Source organism: Rhinolophus ferrumequinum, chromosome 5, assembly GCF_004115265.2.
Source record: "Rhinolophus ferrumequinum isolate MPI-CBG mRhiFer1 chromosome 5, mRhiFer1_v1.p, whole genome shotgun sequence".
Lineage (NCBI taxonomy): Eukaryota > Metazoa > Chordata > Mammalia > Chiroptera > Rhinolophidae > Rhinolophus > Rhinolophus ferrumequinum.
This window is the reverse complement of record NC_046288.1, coordinates 49804912-49832611: the sequence shown is the minus strand read 5'-3', so window position 1 is coordinate 49832611 and position 27700 is coordinate 49804912. Positions and strand designations below refer to the sequence as shown.

The 27700-nt window shown below is 32.9% G+C and overlaps 1 protein-coding gene across 1 annotated transcript in view; it reads left to right on the top strand.

Annotated features, from left to right (window-relative positions):
- STPG2 (sperm tail PG-rich repeat containing 2) overlaps positions 1-27700 on the top strand; it is a 444557-nt gene that overhangs the window by 220075 nt on the left and 196782 nt on the right. Inside the window, exon 10 of the mRNA XM_033106649.1 lies at positions 12283-12398. Within this exon, the coding sequence (XP_032962540.1) occupies positions 12283-12398 (116 nt within the window). The remainder of the gene's footprint in view (positions 1-12282; positions 12399-27700) is intronic.

Genomic DNA, 27700 nt, shown 5'->3' with positions numbered 1-27700 from the left:
AAAAATAACCTGGATTTTCTCTTTTGCATTCTATTTGTTGCTTAAATTTTGCCACATTTTAATTAGTTTCATATTTAGGCCATAACTTATGATATCTGAAACTTTAACTTATCTTTTTCAAAAACTACACATAAGATTTACCATCTTTGCCATTTTTAAGTCTACAGACATCTAGAATTTATATCATAATTTCCTCTTAGCATTTTCTATTTTCTCTTTCTGGAAACTCTGGATTTAGTACCTACCAAGTGTTTTTTTTTTTTTTTTTCCATGTCTCCTTATCTTACTATTAGGTTGGTGCAAAAGTAATAGTGGCTTTTGCAACTATATTCAACCTTTTAAACTGCAATTACTTTTGCACCAACCTAATATTATGTTTGTTATCTCTTGCTCTCTCTCTTTTGTCCTTTTGCTTTATATGCTGAAAGGTCTTTTTTTCTTTAGCTATTTTCTTGTTTCATTGAATTTTCTATACCAAAAGTTATGAGATCTTAGAAAAGATTCTTGTTCTCTGATTGTTCTTTGTTTTATAAATGCAATATTATACTAAATGTATTTTAGTACATTATTTATTTAATTTTTTTAAGTTCTATTTTTTCCCTGAACAATTTCTTATTCCTCTAAAGTTAGTTTTTAAAATTTATTTTGGTCTTTGTCTTTCATGCTTCTAGCCCTTGTCATATGCCACGTGATCTTTGGCGCCTGATCATATATTAAATAAAAAAAGACTATGTATCTATTTGGGTACTCTATGAGCACACTGATATAAGTGGTGTTATTCTCTTCTTCCCTCTTTTAAGAACAGTTCTGATTTGCAACTCTATCTTTGTTGGCGGAGGGAGGGATATGTTGAATAGTGGGCCTTTTTTTAGGATGAATAAGTAGAACAGCTGACTTCTTTCCCACTATAATATCTCATCCTCAGTTTCATGTGCTCTTTTCTATTAGATACTAGCGTGAAGGACAGTAGAGGCTGATGGGCAGAAGAACACTGTGTCTTAAACTGCTTAGTCATCTAGGAGCAAAAATAATTCAACAGAGGTATAAACAAGAAGAGTTTTGCTGGCAGTGTGTTCTAAGGTGGTTTCATTTTTTGTACTTATTGTTTTAAAAAGTACTGTAATAAAGAGCAGTGGAAACAATATCTTAATTAAATGTATCTATTTGTGCTTAAGAAACAAAAACTTGGAAAACTGTCAGTACAAATAAGTTCCTTAATTTGAAAAAGATTATAAACCAAAAATTTATACTGAACACTATTCCTAAAGGAAAGAAAAGACACCCACTGTTACCATACCTTCTGAGCAAAGCAGGTGGTTCACACCAATACCTAAGGATAGAATACCTAAGAACACAAGAAATGGAAGTATTGAAAGAAAAGTGATAAAACTACCTTTAATTTTAGATTATAGCATCTTATAGCAAAACAGCTTTTAAAAATGTAGAAACTACTAGAACTAATAAGAAAATTCAGTGTACTTGTTAGATATAAGAATGATGTACATAGTACCAGTAGTGATCCAGTATGAAAAAGTAATAAAAGTAAGTACAACTCCCCAAAGAAATAAAGTTTCTAGGAATTAACTAAGAAGACAAAGGTTTCCATAAAGAGATTTTGTAAATTCTGATAATGGTCTGAGTAAATGAAGAGCTAATTCAAGGCTCTTGAATGGGATAACTTCATATAAGAATAATATCAATTTTCCCTAGTTTAATCTACAAATATAATCTCACTTTGGCTTCTAGTTAGACTTTTGAAGAAGTTGATAAACACACTAAAATTTATGTAAACATAAAAGTACATCAATAACTGAAAGAAAGAAAAGGGAAGAAATTCCCACACCATTTATTAAGACATATTGCAGAACTATATTAAAAACACAATGGTTTTGGCACAAAAATAAGATAAATGGATAATGAAACAAAGAAAACAGCTCAGAGACATTTCTGTGCATATATGAAGACAATTTATCATAAAGATGTCATTATAGATCAATGAGTAAGGGAAAACTTTAGTAGAACATACTGGGAAAACGAACATACTAACTAAAGAAAAATAAGGTTAGATCCTTACAAAAATCACATACAATGATGGAATCCAAATGGATTAAAAACCTAAATGAAAAGGTAAAACTACAAAATTAATAGAAGAAAATACTGGAGAAACCATTATAACCTAAAAAGTGGAGAAAGACTTCTTAATAAAATCTTCAGAAGAGCCTTAAGGCAAAAAGTTGTATGAGTTTGATTATATCAAAACTAAGGATTTTAGTTCAACATTGGGCACTCTAGGCAAAGTTAAGTAGATGACAGAAGGAAGAAGATAAAACTGTCAGATACTCAAATCTGGCCTAAACAAGGAATTGATAAACTCAAGGGAAACAAAACAAGAAACCCAAAGAGAAAATGATCAAAGCATATGAAATTATTTTATAATCTCTATTAATTATTGCTTGCTTTATTCTTTTCCACAGATATTCAACTTATCTCAGAAAGACTCATGTTCTTTCTTTTTAAAACTCATTTATTTTTAGGTTACTACTCTTAGAGTATAAAGATTCATGTTACTGTTTTTAAACCTCAGGGAATAACAATGATTGTAACTCTCCTAAGAAGGCTGTTAATTATGCGAAAACACATAGGACTCTAACTTCAATGATAAAGTTTTCTAAAAAGACTCATTGGAGTTACAATTATCAAGTCATTTCTAAAGAAAGGATAAATGCATTTTACAAAACAAATTGGCATGGGAAATAATGTAGTACCAAGTTTCATCTAAGTGTAGAACTCACTGTTCCCCTCGAGGCTTAAACAAATATTACATGAGTGAGGGCTCTTGTAAAATGTTATGTTTTGAAATAGATTTCATTAATGGTTTCTAGTGATAATTTATTTCTCCCTTTATGCACAAGTCTCTTCTCATACTAATAATGGATAGCTTATTTGCATATAAATAGATTTCAGTATTTGCTGAAGAAGAGACCAAATATGTTTCTTTTTTTTCCTCCTGGACATTGTTAAACAGAAAAAAAAAAAAAATAGAGGGGAGGATGGTATTGCAATAATTAGCAATCAGGATTTATAATAATTTTCTTTAGTGTTTTTATTGGTATGCTTCATGTCAAAGGTTTTGACCTCTATTAAAATCATTAAAAAAAAGAACTTGCACAGTTTTCTCAGTGATGCTTTTTGGTATATAGTTTGAACAAAACAAACACAACAAAGCAGCATGAATTGGTTATTGAAATGTTTACTATTACCCTCTGGGTATCTTCTCTTAATTAGTTTTTACTGTTAAGATAGCCTGTTCTGTTTTAGAGAAGGTAAATGTTACTTTTTTGACTATATTGCTTAATTATATAAATCCTTCATTTTTGAGATATAACAAGTCACATGCTTATGATGGAGAGAGATTTTGTTCTTTTCAGTTAAAAATATACAAACGCTAATCTTTCAGTTATCATATGGTTAAAAGCACCAAATCTCAAAAAGTAATTCATTATAGAACATAATAGCCTTCCTAAACACGTCTTATATTAAGAAGGCCTTTTGAGCCTATTTTCATTACAAATAGAAATAGTTGTGTAAGTGGTCATTAATAGAGAAAGAACAATGTTTTTAAAGATATCTATTTCATATTTGCTTTTTGACTTTCAGTGTTTGAAATAGGATATGTACTGTATTATTGTTCTTTAAGTGAATCGGAGGCATCATAGTATGGTACACTGTATTTTTCAGTAATTCCTTCAGGAAATTAAGAAAACAGCTGCTTTCTGGTAGGTATGTTGTCGATTAATAAGTGTGTCTTTTTGACCAGCAGAGGTCACTCAGTACAAAATGAATAATGACTTCAGCTTTCAAAAAAGACAGCAAACATGTCTATTCTATTTGAGCAATTCTATTTTACTTAATTTCTGTTACTTGCATAAATACTGTTTTCATCTGTTTTTATACATGCTTGCCTAGGTAAGTGAGACAGTTCCTCAGGGTCCAAAGATCTTTCCAAACATGGAGACAAAAATATCCTGAAAGAAGTGGTACTGTATTTATATGTATGTATTTAAAAATATTTTTCAGATCTTGTCTACCAGTTAGAAAAAAGTGAGAGAGAAAGTTGTCCTTCAGAGAACATGACACATTGCATTCAGCCACAGAGAGGCAGCCTTCACCAAAAGATGGGACTTAGGGCTATTTGGTTTCTAGGAAAATAACATTTAACCCTAGATATTGTTTATAACAGGTTTAGAAGTAGCAGTTGTGTGGCAGCTTTGACAACTAGCAGTGTGAAAATACGGAGATCTGAAGACAATTTGATATTTAGGATTGTGACATTTTTGTTTTCCTTAAATGTATAACCAAAATTATATTCACTTTTGGTATTCTAATGAATTAATAATCCAGGCATAAAATCTCCCTAAATTTATCAGATAGACCTCAATTTATTCCATCTCCAAGACCAAACTGACCTGTCGGAGGAATGTCACATTTAGGTAAAGGCGTGACATTCTCATTTAATTAACATGACATTTGTTTGGCCAATTTGATGTTTTTGGAAGGTGCTAAAGAAGATTAAGAAGGCAGTGTGTAAGTGTAAGTAGAGTTGTTAAAACCATAGAGCCAGTACCGGGCAGCTATTAACTCAGTTTCCTGGAAAATTTAAATAATTTTATTTTCCCTTCTTTTCTCTCAGGATGGTACAAGGATTAAAAGTGGTTGAATAATTTTGGTTCTTATTCATTGTGTGACTTTGTGTGCCGTTTTATCCCCCTTACATAAAAGAGGAAACTAAACTTAATAAGGTTTAGGGAATTTATGAAGGGTAAATGGCTAGAAGTCTTGAATTTGGATTTAGATTTACAGTTTATTGTGGAAACAGACTAAAATGAAATAGAGATGATAATATACTTCAAAGAATTGCAGTCTCCATGATCATGAAATAAGTTTTGCACATTTGTCCCTAAATTGAAATAGTGTGACATGTCTATGACAGAATTCATGTTTTTAAAGGATATCACTCAAAAGTAAATTTCTTTTCTATGCTAATAATGCCAGTCTCCACTAATCTCTTTTCTCTCAAACAGCAATTGAGTGGACTCCTTAATTGACTCATCCTTCCTTGGCTTGGCTCCTTTCAGCTCACACCAAGCATTGATTGAGGCTTTACCATAGGCAGGCACAGAGACAAAACATTCAGATATAGTCTAGAGGATAGTCTCATCCATAATTCAAGAAGGTTATTCTCTGGATTACTAGTTTTGAGATTATTTAAGGAAGAAATGATTTAATGTTAAAATATAGTATTTGAGAATAGCTACATACTAAATTGTTGTATTTTAGAAGCCTAAAGCAATGCATTTGTTAAAGTTATGTTTTCTTGGTTCCACTTTCAGAGAATATGATTTTTTATTTTGGCATGAATCCAAGAAACACGTGTTCTAATACTAATCTGGGTGGTTCTGATGCCTGTGAACTACATGTTGAGAAAGACTAGTTTAAAATATATGGTACTGAATATGATCCTCTTTGTTTTTTAGTCTTGATATTTCTGGGGACAGAGCCCCAGAGAGCAGTTTCCAGGCTCTCAGCCTCACATGGAAAGGTGCTGGCTCAGTTATTAGATGGCCATCAGCTGTAATCAGATGGCCGTCCGTTGTGGCTGGGTGGCCATTAGCTGTTACCGTTTAGCCATTAGCCACTAATATAACTGCCATCCGTGGCTGCACTAGGGGGTTGTTGGTTGGTTGGGAGAGAAGCGGACAGTGGATTGCGAATCGTGTTGCTCCTACTTCCTCTGTCTCACCCAGCCGCCAGTGAGACTGGGGTGCAGGAAGACCCCTCATTGGGATACTGGCGGATGTTTGCTTTTGTGTCTCGACCAGCATCCATTGAGAATATAGTGGTATGACTCCCCTCTCTATGGCTTTGTTGTTGTTCCCTTTTGGCCTCTCCTTATCCTGCGTTCTTGTGCGCGTAGCAGGAGCTGAGTCCCTGCAAATATTTCAAACCATAGAACAAGTTCCGCCAGAGACCAGTGGAGAAACAAGTCCAAAGCCATGGAAGGGCTGTGAATAGGCCTTGTGGGTCATGGGTATAAGTCAAGTGAGGAAACCTTTAACTTTTTGGAAATAAACATTATTAATATAAACAAATCACCCTGTTATTAGTCTTGGTTAAAATTAGCTAGTGGTAGTTGAGAATGCTTGCAAGGGAAGATCCTGCTGAATTCTCATAGTAGCCTGCTATTATTCCATGAAGATATGGAAACAGGGTTAGAGAGTATTTATATTATATGATCACAGGAATATAGTGAATAGATAGCACTGTTAAGGTAAAGAGATAAATCTTATTTAGATTTAAATCTTTGTATAGATTTAAGTTTACTGAAAATACAAGAAGCTTTCTGAGATAATCAACGGTTAACCTAATAGTTTTTGTTTGATCTCTGATGAATGTCAAGAAAACATTTGTGCGTCAAAGCACAAAACCTCATTGTATCAGTCATTTAATCTATAAAATGTTTAAGTTGCAGAATTTATTCATTTAACTCATAAATGAAAGTATTAACCTTTTTTTAATTGACTTGTCGCTGTGTAAATCATGTAGGCTCTTCTTTTAGAAAACTCAAAATTCGGTGAGTCTAACATTGTAGCTGACCTATTCAAGGAGAGATTCAAATATAAACACTCTTAGGAGTCTAACCATTTTGAGCAAGTTATGAAAATGTCAAAAAGTCACAAATGGTAAAAAAAAAAATCAGTCATTTAAAAAAGTTTTATTTAAAGAATAGCTCACTTCCTATAGCTTTCTTAAAGAATTTAGTTTGATTAATATTAATCAAATATTTTAATTATTTTAAAAATACAGTTGGTATTTATATTTAAAGAACTCTACATAATTTGATCTATGTCAGGATGTGTTTTCCAAAGACATCCAGCATTATCTTGATTTTTACATATAATAGTTACAGAGGTAGGTGCCAGGCTTAAGAAAGAATATCTTACAAATTCAGCCCTAATTGAGTGTTGAAATAATGGTGGTGATCTAAGAGGACTTGGAATATATGTTGAGACTTATAATACTATTTTGCTTAGATAATTTTCTTGGCATTCTGACTCCAAACTTTAATATGAACAATGGAATATAAAACTCAAAATTCAGTTATGAAAGGAAAATTTGCTACCAATATGTCAGGCCAATTGTGAGGTATCTTATTTACCTTGAAGTCAATTTTATATTTTATTGATTATTTGATAACTTTGTTCATTCATCAATAAAAATCGCTCATGTGTTACATATTTACATACTACCTACTCAAAGTGGTATTAGATGAAAGGTGATCATTGTTCCTTTCAGTTGGTTCCTATAATTCATACAAAAAGTATGTTATACCTACATTTATAAGACTGGTGAAAATCATTCAAATTTGTACAGTGTAGTTATTTTATCAGTGAGAGTGAAAGTATATTTTATAGGAGCAGTTCAAAGACTTTATTTGAAAGGGCTGTCGATGCACATTTTGATAAATATGTACATAAAGATACACAGATAAACAGACATTGTTGTTTGAAGATATATTTCAGCCAAACCAAATCCATGTGATTTTGTATTTATATGTCATAAGACTGACAGCACTACAGCTAAATCAATGCTCGGAACACAAGTTTTAACAGTGGATGATTTAGGTAGGCTCCAGTAGACGAAGTTCTCTGTTTAGGTTGAAGTGCATTATAATAGTCCATTGCTTAGGGACTATGTTGGCAATAATTCCTAGACATTCAATAGTGACTTTGAGATATCATCCTTAAATATTTAAGCTTTTCTTAAAATGTATAACATCCATTTTGTTTTTTGGACAGAGAAGTTAGCAGGATGGTAAAACATACATGAAATTTTGGTTAAAAGTTTATGTATTATTGGGATTCTTTTTCTCATCACATATACACTCAATTTAATAGACTGTGCAGTTCTGTGGTCACAATCTGAAGTGCCATTTAATCAAATCGAGTGTTAGAAGCAGGAGAAAAGCATTAAACCTAAATGTAGCCTTGACATTGATGATAATACTTCTTTGTGTACTAATCTTTTGTCTTTGCTGTTATTTTATTTATAGAGCTGAAGGATAAAATCAGTGTGAAAAAACGTTTTCCATAAATATCTAAACTCTCTAAATGACATTTTAAAGCCATGCAGTCCATTTCAATGAATAATTTCATAATCCTTTTTAATTTCTAAAGATATGCTCACATATGGATATTTACTTTTCAGTAGTTTTCTGTCACCTTCACATGAAAAAAGGACTGAATATTCATAAGCAAAATTGACTACGTGATTTATAAATTTCAGCTCATTATGAAGACAGCCATTTCTTAATCTGAGGCTTTGCAGCTTTATTTATACAAGTAGTTATTTCTGAGTCCCCTGTAATGTACCAAAATGAATTTTATTTTAAATTACTCATTGTTCCTGTTCTTTCCCATTTTTGCCCTGTAGCATTGGTTGACATTTCATAGAAAGTGAGTTGGCATAGGGCTGGAAAATATGTAATTATAAGAATCACCTGCTCTTGAATTTCCCATTATATAGTAGTCATGATTCAAGGTGTGTGATTTGGAATGAGAAGTTTTCTTCTTCCATGACCTGTGATTAAAATGTGGCCTTTTGGTAAATAAATAGAAGATAGTTTCTGCATAATCCAGCTGTGAATCAGAGCTGGTGAAGCAATGTAAATCTTTGACCTGTATCATATAAGCAGTAGCATATGTAATTGGAAATATATTTTAAGCTGAAGAGCATTAAACCTTTTTTAAACGGTCTGTATCTTACAGCAGCCTAAGTGCTAAAATGCAGCAAGATGCATATTTTGCTTCACTTGATGCTCCTCAAAGGAATTCCAATAAAAGGAAATCCACTACAACTACATTTGAATATTTTCTTTTTTCTAATGAGTTATAACCACGAATGTAAATATTTATCAGTTGCTGTAGCGTGATGGTAAAGGCAGCGTATAGAGTATATTTCTTCATAATTGAAAATGAAACTTACCGTTACAATAGTATTTAGATAATAGCCTTACCTGTTGCATTAACCTTTATAAATCTTTATGGTTAAAGTTGCAATTTTCATTTAGTTGACTGTGGAATTATGCACCGAATTCCTGATTATAGTTTGTGTTTACTGGATACTGAAGTAACTGGTACATTTGTTTCCCCTTGCCTCGTTTAGTTTATGTATTTAAGTCTATTTGTAAAGATATTATGTATGCATATGTACGTTGTTTTTTTGCACTGTAAATATAAACTGTATTATTCCAAAGTCATAAATGCTATTGTTTTATAGTAAGATGGCATTTGCTATAACTCTTTACTTGTCACTTAGTAGATCAAAACACATTAGCTTTTGTTTTAATCAGTTCGGGCTGCTATAACAAAAATACCAGACTGGGTGGCTTTAAACAATAGAAATTTGTTTCTCACAGTTTTGGAGTCTGGGAAGTTCATGATCAAGGTGCCCAAGATACTGACCTTTTTGATTCCTAATGAGGGCCCTCTTCCTGGTTTGCAGGCAGATATCTTGCTGTATCCTCACACAGCAGAGAGACAAGAGGGAAGGAAGGAGAAAAAAAGAAAGAGAGAGAGAGATAGAGAGAGAGAGAGAGACTCACTCCACCCTTGTGATCTAATTACCTCTAAAGGGACCATCTTCAAATACCATCACATTGGAGATAAGGGTTTGAACATACAAATTTTGGGGGGGACACAAACATTCGGTCCATAGCAGCTTCTCATAAGTACTTTACCACCTTGGTTATCTAGCCTGTTTAATTGAATTGATATTGGAATAATTAAACTAGATCCACATGTCATTTTTTATTTTAAATTTTGAAATGTCATATGTTAATGAAGCTACCGCATTAAAAATGTTTTATATGAATTTATCTATTATAAAGTATCTTAGATTTTAAAACATCAGTATTCTTCAAAGTAGATGATTTTGGATTATGTGTTCACTAAGGAGACAGAGGCATTGATTTTATATTTTATTAATACCTTTATATTTAGTATTTCACTGTTCATGTTCATTGTTAGTATTCTATGCTCAAAGTTGTGTTTCCTCTCCCTACACAGTCTCTTTAATTCCCTCTAATGTAGTTTCATCCAACACCACTCTTCTAAAGTTACATTCTATGTGTTCTACAGTGACCTCACTGCAAGTCCCTTCTTGAAATACTTGATATATGAGGTGTGATCGGAAAATAGGGTGAATGTTTAAATAAAAAAAAATATATTACATGAAAAGACATATTGCCATTACTCCCCCTCACTTCGAACACACTTATCCCATCATTCTTGCCACTTTCTGAAGCAGTTCTGGAAGTCGTCTTTCATGAGTATCTTTACTTCATCCTCCATTATGACAACGCTCCATGTCACATATCGCTTCTGGTGTAGCAATTTCTGTCAAATAAAAACATTACAGTGTGTCCTCATCCACCTTATTCACCAGATCTGGCACCGTGCGACTTCTGGCTCTTCCCCAAAGTCAAAATGACCATAAAAGGTGCACTTTTTGAGTAAATTCAGGACATCGAGGCAGCCATGACAACGGAACTAAAGACATTCACAAAAGAGGACTTCCAGAAATGCATCAGAAAGTGGCAAGAATGATAGGATAAGTGTGTTCGAAGCAAGGGGCAATATTTTCTAGGGGATTAATGGCAATGTGTCTTTTACTGTAATAATTTTTTTTTTAATTTAAACATTCATCGTATTTGTTGATCACACCTCATATTAGACCTCTAACACTCTTGAAATACAAAGCTTGGCATGTGATAGACACTCAATAAGTATTGCTAAACTTATAAATGGAGAAAAAAATAACCTCTTCCTATTTTCTCTCTATTGTGTTGTACTGACCAGATTCTATGCACTAGATTCTTTCCCTCTTTGACTCTTTTCCTCCCTCTCTATATTCAGCCCCCCAAGTTTCAGTCCTCAGTTTTCTCTCTGCACTTTCACTTAGATATCAACTATTGCCTCTACGTGAATAACTCCATTCTTTTGCCTCTACGTGAATAACTCCATTCTTTTGCCTCTACGTGAATAACTCCATTCTTTTTTCTCCAGACCAGCTTTCTCATGAGCTTTAGTTACGTATTTATAGTTGTCCTCTGAACGTTTCCATTTGGATATCCTGCCATCTTTTTAAACATAACTGGTTCAAACACATGTTGTTTACTCGCTAATGGTATCTTCCTTCTGTGTTTCCGAATTTCTGTCACAGTATTACCTTTTTCATAGCCACTATTCATTTCTATCTTCTTCCAATCACTATATATAGTTTGTTGAGTAGCTTAGAAAATATTCTGAATTGTTCTTACGTTCCCTTACCAATGTTAGTAAATTCCTTGTTAGTGTCCCTTAAAAAGACTTTCTTCAAGTCATCCCATCCTATAAAATACTGCTAGACTTTGTTTTTTAAACTGTCTCTTTTTTCATGTGTCTCCTTTAGTCTAAAACCTAAGAGCTCTCCACTGATTATGGAACTGGTTTTCAAAAGCTTTTTTTTTAAATTACGAGACAACTTTGGTTAAATAAAATATTACATGAGACCCAAGCAAAACATAAAATCTAGAGTTGTTTTTACTGAAAATAATTCAAGCCTCGACTTGGGCTATACTGACACATTGTCCCCTAAGTACTTTTGTTTTGAAATTTTGAGACATTTTAGAATATAATTTGAAATCCATTGACTTTAGTACAACATCCTTATTTAGGATTAGGGCCTGTTACATTCAACCAATCTGTTTACAACTTCCAAATGATCCATGTAAATACTATCTTTGTGCCTTGGCTTCTATCATGTATACTGTCCATAATGCTCTTAAACCACCTTTCTGCTACTTTAAATCTTATTCATAGCTCCAAATGAAGTTCAGTCACTACTTCTTCACTGGACATATGAATGAATATTTAGGAAATAAAAGGGTTGAGTATCTTTTTTCCTGATGTATATGTATCTTGAGGGGGTACTGTTTTCTTTCTTTTAGGGGGGGATTTCTTCTGTATTATATTTAACTATCGGATAAACAAATGTCACTATTTTATGCATATCATATTTTGAAACCCTGAACTGAATGATTTTTAAGAATTTAAAAAGAATGAGTCCAAGATTGTTTGATCCTAAATTTACACGTTAACAGCATAAATCTAAGAATAAATTCCCTGTGACCAAAAGCAGTACTTTAAAATATACTTTATTATTTTTACATCTGTTTTCTTTTAGGGCCTGCAACATACAGTCCTGTTTTACAGAAATCTTGCTCAATACCCTTATTTGTTAAAGAATCAAAGCATTTTAAAATTTCCAAAGAGATGACTCCTGGTCCAGCAACATATGAGGTTTGTCAATGATGTTTCACTTTTATGAATAACATAAGAATAGAATAATTTCTAGAAAGTACTGAAAATATCTACATTAAAGTCCTTTTCATATTTTTTGTTCATATTGCTCCCTAATCAAAATATTATGTCTAAGGAGCTATTATGTCTATGTCTTTTTTTGAAGACAATCTGACTTTTGAAAAATAATTATTTAACAATTTATTTATAAATAACTTCTACAGCATTAATATATGTAATTTTTCACATCCATAGAACTTTAAGTATTTACTTGTCTATGTATACAAATTGAAATTTCCAAGTATTTATTGAAATCATGAATTTATTAGAGGACTCTGAAGAAAGCCCTGTGGATCTAACAAAATCAAGTATTCATCTTTTATTTTCTTTTAATAAATGTAGATACTGTAGTTTAGATTCATAATAAATAAGAGTCTCTCTTAAGCTATGGGAATTTCTGATTGTAAGGAAAAATTTTAGATAGACTTGCATGGTTTTAGAAATTATGTTCACAGTAGGTCTTAATTCCGCATTTCATATGAAATAACTCCCCATCCCTGCCCTACTAGTGAAATATTTTAGAGTGGCTGATAGCGATTAATTTAAGTTACTACTCAGTGCAAACCATGATGAATGTTCTTCTTTGGGTTAGTTAATGACAAGTTTATTTTTATTGGATGTATGCTTTTCTACTTAATATATCATAATCTAAATAGTATTTCAGCTTTGTCAAAAGCAGACTCATAATATCAGAAAAAAAGAAAATGAATGAGTTATTATTTTACTTGTTGGCTGTGGAGTCCTCCAAAAGACCACTGCTAATGCTTACTGATTAAGCAAAAGTGGTTTTATTAGACTTTCTTCAGAAAGAAAGACTCTGCTAGACAATCTTAGTGTTTCAGAAGGTAAAAGTCAATGGAGGATATTTATAATGTTTTAGGACTTGTGCTGTATGATGTGATGTAAGGCAAATCTTGCAAATTGGGAACTGGTTGGGATTTGGCAACGTTTATGACATGTCTGCTTTGTATTTGTTGGGTACATGAGGAAGGGTCTTGAAGCAAGTATTGAACAGTAAGCTATTAAGTCTTGATAAATTAGATATTATTGCTTTTTATAGTCTGATCATATTAAATCTTTAGCTGAATGCTTTCCCCCTTCCTTTTCAAAACAGATTTTAATGGTGTCCACAAAAATAAATGCCAGTAAATCTAATATTAATCTTTTTCATTGTGATGCATTTGTCATAGAAGATGTAGCCACCAGTCCTTCTAGTATTTAAAGATGCTCTTCTTTTTTCTTTCATTAAGATTTTTAAAATTATATTTATACTTCCTCATAGTCATTGAGTGTGGAAAATTATTTTCCATGTCAGGAGAAAACATTTTTTGGATTTAATAATGATGTTTATTAAAGTATTGCCTACAATTTCAAACTAATATATATCCTATGTATACTGCACTACCAGGTAACTTTTCTATTGAGAACTGAGTGTAATTGTTTTGGTCTTCCCAATATCATTTGTTTCCTTTAACAATTGGAAACTTTTTTTTGACAAATAATTTTCTTTCATAATTTTCCTCCTTTAAGGAAAGGTTACTTTTAAGCTGATAGGCTGATAAAATTCTAGGTCCCTTTATTATATGAGTAACTTGCTCTTAATTTTTATTTGATGTTGTTCTTTGTCAAGTTTAATGTTAAGTTGGTGACTCTTAAAAATATGTTTGCCTTAAACATTTTACTTTTTTTTTTACAGAAAAGATGACTCTAGAAATTTGTAACATTGCTTAAGACAGTAATATTGTCTTTTTATTTGAAAAGTACTTAAATGTATAAGTATATGACATCTAGATGGTTATACGTTTTTTAGTGTTTCATACCCACACTGGATTCCAAATTGTCCAGTGCTGGTGGTCTTTACAAAAATATTTATAATAACTATATCTCTCTAAAGTTACACACCTATATTTGTAAAATCTGCTTGTCATTTTCATTCTTTTATGAACTCTGTCTTGAGTTTCATAGGCAGCATTAGTTTTCTCTTTTTTGTCAGAGTTGCCATTGGAATATTATCTTTACTTTGCCCATTATATTTTAATTACAAGCTAATCTGTTTGGCTTTTTTGCTTCTTCTAGTTGTTGCTATTTATTGATTCAGTATCATGAACCCTTTTAAATATCTAATGAGAGCTAGAGGCTGTTTAATTTGTGGGGAAAAGCAAGTATGCTTATAACAAAAAACTGTGAATACAATTTTAGAAGGTTTATTAATCCACAAAAGTTCAATTATGGTTCTAATCAAGAACTCCCAATAGATTCTGAGATCTATGAGGGCAATGGCGTATTTAATTTTATATGATTAGGGTTTCAACCATAGAATCTGGCACATGGTAGTATATCAATAATTGTTTACTGTATAAATTAACAAAATGGATAATCCTAGGATTTTCTTCCTAGGATTAAATCACTAATCTTTATCTAGAAATAAAGATTTATTTATGGACTTAGTTCTCAATGAAAAGAATATGTATATGTTCTTTTAAAATAGCAGTAGGTTTTATTGATTGATTCACATTCTCTTGTTAAGGAAGTGTCTGAGCAAAATCATGTATTTTTAAGTATTAGACAAGGCTCTGCATTATTTCCTGAAACTTAAAATTAACAATTATTATATGAGAATATTTTTTTAAATGGATAAAGGAAACTTTGATGAATTTAACTTTAAAAAATCCTTCATTTAGATATTATATAAAACTTTAAATACACTTGTCTAATAAAGCAAATTCTACTGAAATTGATTAAAATTAAATAATACAAGTTTATTTTTTAATATGTTTTTCTACTTTATGGAGAGATTGACATATAACATGTATAAACTTAAGGCGTGCAATGTAATGATTTTGTCACATATATGTTGTGAAATGATTACCTGCAGGGGTCTGTGGTGGCTGTACGGGACATTGGCTTCATCAGTAGGGAATTGTTCCTGCAATTGTTCCTGCTGCTTGTCTGTAATAATAACCTCTGATTTTCTTCCTTGTTTTTAGCCAGCTCTATACATCTTAGCTTTGCCAGTCTGGGTAGGGTGAAACCAGAATGGGACCTTTCGGCAGTCTCTGAGAGGCTGGAGAAGCTGATGTTACCCCACTCTTCCTTTCCTGGCATGTGGGGCTCTTTCTACCTGGAAAGTTCCTTTTGGGCCCTAAGCAATGCCATTTGGGGGATAGGATAGTACAGGCAAAATTGTTCTCTTCGTTTTCTTCTTGTGCAATTATTCTCAGTTTTTTGTTGTTGTTGTTCCACTGTGTTGCTAAACTTCCTAAGTAGACTCTAGAGATGTCCCAGAAGTGTTTTGTTCATGGATCACTGTCAAATCATTGATCTTTGTTGGGGGACAGGGAAGCTGCTTTTTCCCATTTTACCATTTTTTTTTTCCCTCCAAAATATCAGCAGCTTTTTTTCTTCCAGCACTTCGAATATATCATCCCACTCCCTTCTGGACTGAAAGATTTCTTTTCTGCTAGAAAATCCACCGATAGTTTTGTATGGTTCCCTTGTAAATGACAAGTCACTTTTCTCTCGCTGCTTTCAAAATTGGCTTTGTGTATTTGACTTATTTTTTAATACTTTTAAAAATTTTTATTGGGGAACAGTGTTTTTTTCCAGGACCCATCACCTCTGTGTCACTTTGTTGTTTGTTTGTTTGTTTTCAATGTAGTTGTGGAGGGCACAGATCACTGGCCCATGTGGGAATCTAATGGTGATATTGGTGTTATGAGTACTGTGCTCTAACCACCGAACCAACTGGCCGCCCCCCAGTGGCTCAGCTCCAAGCTCAAGCCATTGTTTCTCACTGGCCCACGTGAGAATTGAAACGGTGACCTTGGTGTTATGAGCACTGCCCTCCAACCACTGAGCCAACTGGCTGTGTTTGACTTTTGATAATTTGATTATAATGTGTCTTGGTGTGTATTGTTTTTTTATTATTCATCTTTTTTGAGATCTTTTGGTCTTCCTGAATCTGGTTTCCATTTCCCACCCCAGATTTGGGACATTTTAGACAATATTTCTTTGAATAACTTTTCTGGTCCTTTGTCGTCTTCTTCTGGAACTCCCATAATGCCCATGTGGTCCAGTTGAAGGTGTTTCATAAGTCCCATTAGCTTTCTTTGCTCTTTTAAATTTTTTTTTTCTCTGTTCCTCTGACTAAATAATTTCTAGTGACCTACCTGTAAGTGTATATTCCTGTCTTCGCTTATTCTAATATTGAAATATGCTACTGAATTTTTCAGTTCAATTGTTATATTCTTCAACTGACTGATTTGCTAATTATATATATATATACACACACACACACACACACACACACACACATATATTAACTCTCAGTTTAAATTCTCACTTTGTTCATTCATTGTTCCTCTGACCTTGATGAACATATTTATGATGATTATTTTGAATACTGTAACATGTAAATCATATACTTCCATTTCCTTAGGGTCAGTTTCTGGAGATTTATCTTGTTTTTTTGCTTGGAACACAACACATATCTCTATTTCTTCATTTTCTTTGACTCTATGAGTTGGTGTCTGTACATTAAACAAAAATAGCCACCTCTCTCAGTCATCACTGGCCTTATACAGGAGAAGGCCTTCACCAATAAGCTCGACCAGAGATTCTGGAGACCTGTCAAACCTTAGTGCTACTCCAACCCACATTTTTTGTTCTTAGTGGCCTCCAGGAATCTAGAGTATGCTACATGCCATCAGTGCTCAAAAATAAGGGAGACGAATTCCCAGTTACTTAGGCAGTTCCCAGAGAGGTTGTATCAGTAGAAATTCTGTCTAGCTCTTTCCCTCCCTGGGGATAAGTTGGGATTTGAGGTTTTTTAGCGTGTCCACTCTGCATTGAGCTGTGATCAAGGGGTCTGGCAATTAGCTGTGTACTAGATTAAATGCCATTGTTTTACTCACTAGATCCCAGGCAACTAGAGTATGCCAGGTCCCATTAGCACTGCAAGACAGGCAACACAGTAGCCAGTTCTTTGGTTATCTTCCAGAAAAGTTGGAGCATTATATGTGTGGTACATCTCATTCCTCCCTGGGATAGAAGGTAGGAGCTGGGGTTCATTACCTGCTCATTTTTGTGCTGAGCTAGGGAGGAGCTGTGGTAAATCAGTTCTAATACATTAGAATTCTCACATTAGTTCTAACCACTTAGTCCCCAGGGCTTTAGCATATGCAAGGGCCCTTTCAGCTCTCTGACACAGGTGAGACAGAAGCCAGTCTCTCAGGGAGCACACAGAAAAGCTGGGACCTAAATGTGTGATACAACTCTTTCACTCCTCAGGGAGAAATTGGGAGCTGGGGGTTTTCCTCCTGATTGTATGGTACTATGCCGTGGATGGGGATATAGCATGAAGCTCTCTCTACTTTTCATATCAGTTTTTTTTCCCCCTTATCAGTTTTGATATGGCTCGTTTCACAGTCACCAAATGTGCAGGAACCTCTCAACTAGTTTCTGGATTTCTCACAAAGAGAATTGATCTGTGTGTTGCTGTGGAATTGGTGTATCTATGGGCGAAAGGAAAGTCCAGGGCTTCCCATTCTGCAGTCTTCCTCCTACTCACTTCCCTATTCTCTCTTAATCTGACACAAGGATCTTCCCCTAACTACTTCACAGAAATGGCTAGCCAGTGACTTTGATAAGTTTACTGCTGAGTCCAGTGATTAATCTTGTGATGAATCTCCTCAGCTTATTTGTCCTAACAGCTTCACTTCATACAGTGGATTCTTCCTTCTTGGAAACATTCTCACTGCCTCCAACTGGGCTTTCCTGACTATCATTTTCTCTGCTTATCCTCCTACCTCACTGGCTACTCTTTCTCAGTCTTGTTTGTTAGCCTGTCTTCTCTTGACTTATAAATGTAGGAGTTTCGTTTTTAGATATTATCTCTCTCATTACTTTGGTGATCTCATCCAGTCCTCATTGCTTTAAATACTGATGACTCTCTACATCTAAATACTAACAATTCTCAAATTTATATTTCTAGTCCAGAATACTCTCCTGAACTCCAGATCTATCTATGAAACTCCCTAGTCATTACCTGCTCTTGGATGGCACATCCCAAACATTCTCTATTCATTGTCTTCCACATTCTTGGGAACACAATCTTAATTGCTCAGGCCAGGAACCTTAGACTTTTCTTTATTTCTTCTCTTTAATTCACAACACATAGCGCATGTATTCACAGGGATATCTTGTTAGGTCCCCTTATGAAATGTGTCAATAATTCGATTACCGCTACCACTATGGACCAATGTACCATCACATCTAGCTTTGATTATTACAACAGCTTCTACTTTGGAAATATTGTCAGAAGCTGATCGTTTCTCACTATCTCATTATTATCACTTTCTTTTTAAGACACATTCTCTCTCGGATTATTTCAATAACCTCCTATTTATTCTTGATGTTTCTATGCTACTTCAAGCTAATTTTTCAATACAGCAGCCGGAATGAAATGGCGAAAATGTAAGACAGATCCTATCCTTTGCTAAAAAACAAAAAACAAACAAACACAACAAAAATCAAAACAAAACAAAACAAAACTCCATTGTTTCCCATTTTTCTCAGAATAAACATTAAGTCATTGTAACAGTCGACTAGGCCCCATACAATACTCTAACCAACTCTTTCTTCTCTGCACTTGTTTTCTACCATATAGCCTCTATTTTGCTTAATTTAGCCACACTGGTCTCCTGTGCAAGCTTGCGTGGCACATTCCTACCTCACAGATGCTGCCTTAGTTGTTTCTAGTGCCTTGAATTCTTATCCCCCAAGACCTGCATGTCTTAATCCTATATCTTCTGCAAGTACTTCCTTCATGAGGACTGTTTTTTTTTTTTTTTTTTTTTTTTTTGGCTTTACTCACTGATTTTCACTTAGTAGAACAGTATGTAGTAATAGTAGCGATTCAATAAATATTTAGTTTGATTTTTAATGGAATTTAACTTTTTTCCATGCCATATTACTAGTTAGATATTTTATAAACTTAATTCTAGTCTTTATCACCAGCCACAAAAGTTTAATTTCTACTCTTGCTTGTTTCTTTAAGACATTTTTAAGAGCAGTTTTAGATTTACAGCAAAATTGTGAAGGAAGAACAGAGATTTCCCACATACCCCATATATGCATAGTGTCCCTCATTGTCCACGTCACTCACCGGGATGGTACATTTTTTACTAAGGATGAACCTACATGACACATTATAACACCCAAAGTCCATAGTTTATTTCAGAGTTCATTCTAAGTGTTCTACATTCTATGGGTTTGGACAAATGTATAATAACATATATTCATCCTTACAATATCATACAGAGTATTTTCACTGCCTTAAAAATTCCCGATGCTCTGCTTATTCATCTTCCTACCCATTGACAACCACTGATCATTTTATTGTCTCCATAGTTTTGCCTTTACCATAATATCATACAATTAGATTCATATAGCCTTTTCAGATTGACTTCTTTTACTTAGTAATATACATTTAAGGTTCTACTCTTGCTTTTTAGAGTTTAGCTGTCTTTTAATTATTAATGTAATGAAAGAACATATCTCTGGATTTCTGAAAAATATATAAGCACATTGAAAAGGAGATTTAGGGTATTGCCATTTGAATCTCATAATCAGAAATTCAGATGGAGGATATAAAATTTAGAGAAAAAATATCTCCAAATCATCTTTTCTTTCTTTGATTTTATTACTTGACAAAATATGTGTTTGATATGAATTGTTAGTCGCAGATGAGCTCAAATTGGCTTGATATTAGTATATTTTTGTTTCAGATTCTGAAAAATTAGGCTTTTATTATCATCAGAGATTTCTGAAGTTTGGGGGTGCCTTTTTGTGCAAAGTTTGTAGATGTTATAGAAGAAGTTGACAAGATTGCTTTAGGAACTGCTATTCAGATTATTTTTTAATATAGAAAATTGCCTATAGACAATCTTGACAGTAAGTAAAATGGAATAAGGTGGTATACGATCAGAGCTATTGAAAACAAATTCTGTAAGGCATTAGAGTGTCTGTATTTGTTCCAAAGGGCCACTTACAAGAAATGAAAGGATGCCAAGTCTATGTGTCTAGACGTCCACTATCAGCTTCAACTGGAATAGCTTGTTGGGAAAGTATCCTGAGGTGTAATGAAACTGACCTCTAATGGAGGATGGGACTGAGAGAAGGAAGAAAGAGGCTGACAACTCCAGAATTAAACTAAGGGTCTATTAAGGGAACTTATGGACAGAAGCAGTTTTGGGCGGCCGCAAGATGGTGCATCTCCTCACCTGAAAGGGGATAGGGACTTGATATAGCTAGTCTCCAGAATATAGGTGGCTTGTAGCCACGTGACATGTACTTGTTAAGATCTGTACATTCCAAAGCAGTAAACAACTTAATGATCTACTTATCTATGTAAGAACATTGCTTTCAGTTGATATGGGCCCACCCTTCCTGGGGAGACCCAATGGTCACTGAGAGCAACTTGCTTCTTAAGGTGGCATCAGTCATCTAACGCACCAGAAACCGTTTTATCTAACAGGGTTCTATTTTCTGTGCTTTACTGTATTACACATGTGCATAAAACTACCTTAGAGAAAGAGTTCTACTGCATAAAGTTAAAAAGAAAAATGTAAAGGCACACTTGTAGAGACAAGGTAGGTTTCTCAGTTAAGAGAAAACTTAGTATAAATGTCATTTCAAGCATTTAATAACTCAGATGTAAAGTTAAAAATCTACTACAAGTATAGTACAAAACAAGGATCAAAAAAAAAAAAAAAAGCATTTATTGGATCCAAACAGTTGGATCCATAAATTATAGTCATTGTTACTATTACTTTTATTTCATAACTATATTCGTATTTTTCTAGTTCATAAATATGAACCCAGTCTGGTCTAGGCTCTGAGAATAAAAAAAATAAAAAAAAAATCTGTTCTCAAATATGTAGCAATCTGGTAAAACTATATAAATATTTTACTTCTAATAAAATAATTATTGTATTGGGAATAGGTGAAAGGTATCAAGATACATGGGGTCAGAAATTCCTAAGTCAGTCAAATGCAGTGAAGGAATCCTCGGAAAGCATTTTATAGGAAATAAGAGATTAATGAGATTTTGCTATTTGGACAAGCCAAGGGAGCACATGGTGGGCAAAAAGAACAATAAATGCAAACTCCAGGAGGCACTATAGAATAAAATATCCTTGGGAAACTGTTATGAAGTCAGTATTGCAAAAAATATATAATAGATGGTATGATATGAGACATGTAGACAATATTAGATCATAAGTGTGTTAAACAATATGCAGAGTTTTTGTTTTCTCCTCTAAACTACAGGTAGATACTAAAGATTTCTGAGTAGAGGTTATATACTAATGTAAATTAAGCAAACCCTATTTTTAAATTTTTAAATATTGTTTTCACCTATTTTGGATAAATTGCTAATAAAAAATGATTAGGTTGATTTAAATTATCTAGTTTTCTTGGATGAAAGTTATTTCTTAAGTTCATTTCCAAATGTTCACAGTCTTTGCAGAAAATATTTGGTTGTGGCTCTAAAAACATTTATTTTGAAATATGACTTAAACTTCTGTTTTTAAAAGTTCAGTTTTATACCTTAGTTTTCAAGTTTGTGGGATAGTATTTCAAATCCTTTGGAAATGTGATTTAAACTTTTCTTTTAGAAATCAGTTTTGCACTTCAATTGTAAAGGTCATGGCATGTTACTTAAAACCCCAAAGTGAACGCTTAAAAGCTACCTGTCATTTGCCATTCCCCAAAAAAGGTCTTTGACTCTCCATGGACCACAAGCGGCGTTTAATTTCCCCTGCTTCATTTCTGCTTATAGAGCTCTGCATAATCCTCTGAACTTCCTCAGTTACTAAGCTTTGGAAGACTGTTAAGGTCTGTCCTGGCAATTCTATTTTATCCTATTGTATTAGGCCTTGAAATGCCTATCACGGGTAGGCTCTACTGTATGATATGCTGAGAGGATTCCAGATTAATCATGTTGCTAGAAATTATGTTGGACTAGCAATGACTCTCTGGATCTTAAATACTTGTTTCAACTTAGAAAGATTGCTGAGTGATTGTATATTATGGATCATTCTCATGATGTCCATAAATTATTTAAAAGAAGCAAAATATTGTGTGCTCATACATTTGTGTATTTTTCTGTGGATAGTTTTCATAAAGGAACTGTACCCCCGCCCCAAATAAAAGTTTAAGTATCACTGCTTTTTACCCAAAGAATACCTTTAGCTACTAATAATTCAGAGAAAGAGCAGAGAATTACAATTTCTACCACACGTGAGGCAGTGCTATCAAGGAAAAAACAAAAAAACCAGCTCTACCCATGGTAATTGCCGTAACTGCAAACCTTTTTATGTACTAATCTATTACTTTCCTATATATGTACAATTAAACACAGAACTTATTTATGGAATTACCTATCAAAAATATTTTTTAAGCTGGGATAGTTACACCTGATATTTTACACAGTGGAGTACTATAGTCAAAAAATAGGTGAAATATATGACTTTTACAATGGCATTGGGTGATAACTTGAATGTAACAATATCAAAATAGGGAGAGTGGAAAGGAACCAGGTTCATGTCTATTTAACCTATTTTTAACTTAAAATAGTATTGTTTTAATGGGTTACATTGAAATATAGTAATTTATGTGTGTTTCAATATGCTAAAAACTTATCTAAGCCATGCCATGACTATTTTTATTACTAAAAAGTGTTTTTGCCTAAGACATAATTTAAGTTTGTGCTATGAAGGCAAGAAAGATCTTATGAAAGATCTAGTATTAATAAATGAAAATTATGTTTTTCTACTTTATTGTTCTGATTGCAGTTTAGAAGTTTCATTATTTGTTCAAAGAAGTATTTTAACTTTTTGATAAATAATCATGTTTATAACCAAAGAATGAATATTTTATAAAGCTTCAAAATTCTTATCTCTGGTTATCAGAATAACTTTTTTTAAAAAAAATATATTCTCCTAAAATATAAACTTTGGTTTACCATGCCATAGCATATGTTTATAAGTTGAGGTTTGTGGATTTGAATCATTAGAGAAGTATCAGTAATAATAAAGGTACTAAGGAAAATAGGCTTTGCTTCAAATTCCACAGTAAAATTTTTAGAAATATCAACTATTTTATCCTCCAAGAAAGTCAGAGATGAGTCTGTTGTTCTCACTGGCTGTCAAAAACATTTACTGACAAATGCCAAAATGAAGCCCCTCTGGCCCTCTTTTTCCTGATACCACCTACTTCCAAGGATGATGTCGCTCAGGCTTCAGTGTCTCCTTTCCTTCGCCTTTACTGCAGTAATTACATTCTGACGGGATATTGGCACTCAGTGCAGTAATGTTTCATCTTCAGTGATGCTGTCATTGATGTTTACCTAGTCATTCCTGAGGCAATTGATACTGACCTATTTATGTTTATGTTCAATAGTTGTATTTTTGAGGAAGAGGGGTATAGCTACAAAAGAATATATCCTTTCATTCACAGTTTTTCAAAATCCCAAGTTATGTTATTTGCCTTGATCTTTCTTTTTTTTCCCATAGCAGCTGTTTTTTCTTGGCTCTAGAAGAAGTTGGAAGAAAGCAATATTAACATGAACATATAAATTAATAGCCACATGTATAAGCTAATGCCATCAGGGATGCTTAAGCAAGCTAGGGTACCCTAAACTCTCTCTGCCTTCAGAGCGAGTTCTCTGCTCATCAGGTATTTTATAGAGAGAGATATTAAGCGATTGGTTTCCTCAACATTGGTTAAAAATGTTGGGCTTTGGAGAAGACCATCCGTATCACTTTGTGTAATCATTACACATCAGAAATGGTCCTTGATTTTTCTATAAATAGGACTACCTATTGATTTGCCCAAATAGATTCATATTTTTACCATGAAGATTAGAATAGGCCACCTTCTGGCTTTTTCCTGTATCAATCATCTTAAAATCTTTTAAGATAGTTCATTTTATGTACTGTAAAACATTAGTTTCTTCATAATTGACTCTGATATGGTAGCTCAAACCTAATTATCATGAGTCTGAAATATATGGTGAGTAGCTGTTGTCAGTAAAATGTAAACATATCAATAACTGTAATTTACTGGCAAAGAAGGTGATGTTATTCACCTTGTAAAGTTTTAATTTTGTATTTGCAAATATTGGAAACTATATTTAAAAAATCCTGGCCTAGAAAAAGTGCTATTGCTTCAGTGACTGCTTTATTGATTTAAATATCCTTGAAGTGTAAAATTAGTTTTAAGCCCCCTCAAATACTAAAATATTAGTGAGGACTTTAGAGAAAATATTTCCAATATAAGACAAAAAAAATCCTTATAGGTATTTTTCATGCAAAATAAATAAAATTATGGACAGAGAAAATATACATGGTTTTGGAGTCCTCCCTGCTTGTGAAATTTTAAGGTGTCAAAGTTGACAATCTGAATTCTCTTTTTCACTTTCATGAAAACTGAAGAATTCCCAAGTAAGACTTCCTTTTGAGGGACCTGTGTCTTAAATGGAATTAAATGATTAAAAATTAAACACAGTTCTTAAAGTTTATTTTGTTGACTATTATGAATGCTAGTGTTCCAAACATTTCTACAATTAAATTATGCTATCATTCAGTGTCTGTGACTGTGCCTGCTATTATTATTTTATTTTCATTTTCTCTTCCAAAAAAGATAAAAATCTTTCTAAACTTTTCTAACAAATGCACCATTTAATATTCATATAAACCACTTCCCTATTTGAAAATTACTAATTGTTTTTGTATGTAAAATAGCAAGTATGGCAACTACCATCAATTATTGCAACAATTTTCCCCTTGTAATAATAAACATTTACATTTCAGAGAGAGGAAGAGAGAGAGAAGTAAATCTCCTAAATGTACTTTTTCATATATTGATATAATGGCCATTTTAAAAAACACCTTTTTCTATGTGTGACACATACTGCTTTATATTTGGTCAAAATATTTGTCAGTTTCTTGATGATAGGAAGAAAAATGGGAATATAGCTTTTTATGAATACAAAGAGTTTCATGTTATTTATTGTAAATCCTCAGATGCTTTGCTATCAATCTTGTATCATTTACTTTGTGGTGGCCAAAAGGTTGACTAGAAAAGTAAAACCAACATCAGACAGCATATTCAGTTGCATGTGAAAGCTATTTATGTAGCTTATTTGAGAGTATAGTGCTCAGTGCTGCAAAAACAAGCAGCCAAGCTTTCAAGTTATGTTTTGTTTCTATAGAAGTAGAGGAATTAATAGCATTGATGATTTATTTTTTACCAATCCCTAAAAATAATACATATACACGTCTTTCTGATCTCAGTCCAGAGTGAAAGAAAGATCTTAGATTACATTTTCTATTGTATAAGGATAATGATAATAAAGTTAATTATTATTTATTGAATTAGTAAATGTGATGCCAGTTTATTCTTAACATTAAACCCTTGTTTTCTTCACTATTCTATAAGAATATTACTGCCTTCATTTCTGTATATTCAATAATTTTAATTGATTGCTGAGAGATTAGAGACATATGTGACCTTCATTGTTAAATAATCTGATACCTATTAGATATAAACAAGATCTTCTGTTGTCTTATTAAAAACCTTGTATCATTGTCATTTTCAAGAAACTCTGAGTTGGTTTATTATTAGAAATCTAGCATTTTTCTATTTATGTGTTTATTTTCTTAATGTACACTTGCCTTAATCGAACTTAATTACGCCTATATTTAAAATCTTAATAAACATGTATAATTCTAAATATTTTCTATGATCTACTTAATAATTTGTTACAAATAGCAGATAAATGATTTTGGAAATGCTTAATGTCAATATTTTGGCTTAGCTAACTAGATATTTATTAAAGATTTTCCTCATTTGGGTTTTAAATGAATATTTGCACAAGATTGCTAACTTGAACAGCTAATGGTTATGTACATATCATGTGAAGTTTGCTTTTAGGTCATAAAATTTGGTATTTGAAGGATACTGAAACGTTACCTAATTCAATTCTTAATATGCTGTCTAATTTTATTCTGTCATTGAACAAATACAGCACACAAAGAATTATGCTTGGTACGGTGAAGGATGCATGAGTAGATTAGTCTGTAGCTGTTGATAGCTGAATTCAGGGATAAAAAAATACAAGTGTGTAATTAAAAAGATAGTGGTTTAGTAAGAAAATAATTTCAGAACATATATCAAATTGTTTTACATGTGATATGCATGTTATAATGTATTCAAAAGATCCCTTTTTGATCTTGACTTTGTCACTACTAATTTTTAAGAAGCCAACTCATCCCTAAATCCCTCACCCACTCCACACACGAAGGTGGAAAGACAAGGCTGGGAACGTGAAGATTCTATGCTTATACTTTCATTAGCCCTCTTTCTTCTGGAGTTAAATTTGAAAGCATATTGAAATGTTAAGTATGTAATTTGAGAGAAAATGAAAATTTCCATTTGGAAAATTAAGCATGTGAAATAATATTAGAGAAAATATAAATATCAATTTATAAAACTAAGAGTGTAATGCGTTTATCACTCTGATATATTTTGTCTAATGGGGAAAAAAGATTCTTAGCTGACTAAAAAAATGATTTAATATTTAAATATTTTTAAAAATATTTAAATATTTAAAAATATTTAATATTTAAATATTTAAAAATCATCCGTAAAATAAAAATATTATTTGCCAGCCAATAAATTTAGTATCAAAATTGAAAGGGGAGACGTAATGTACAAAAAAAGGGAGGGGGAGTAAGTGAATAAATATTCACTGCAGATTGAGAGGACCAGTCTTCTTCTCCCCGCTTACTTCTAGAAGAATGGCATCCAGGAGTTTAACTTTTAGGCAGGAGAATGGATGATTCTTTTCTGAATAACAGATCAATGCTGAAGAAAAAGCAAAAACAAAAGCATCTTAAAGGTCTTCACATCAAGGTTTTGTTAATGAAATAGCTGAGCCACCACATCCTTGACACAAGTTCAGTTGACAAGCCCAGCTATGCCCAGAGAACTTCTAAGCAACTTTTAGTGGCTTCAGGAGTGGGGCAAAAATATGAATGGGCCACAAAAATCAGTGACGTTTACATCCAATGCGTTTGATATGAGAAAGGCAAAAATAAAAAAGGAGAGAAAGAAAGAAAGAAAAGGAAAAGTACACTTTGAGGAAACATAGGTCTTGCAAGGAGAAGAAAACCTTC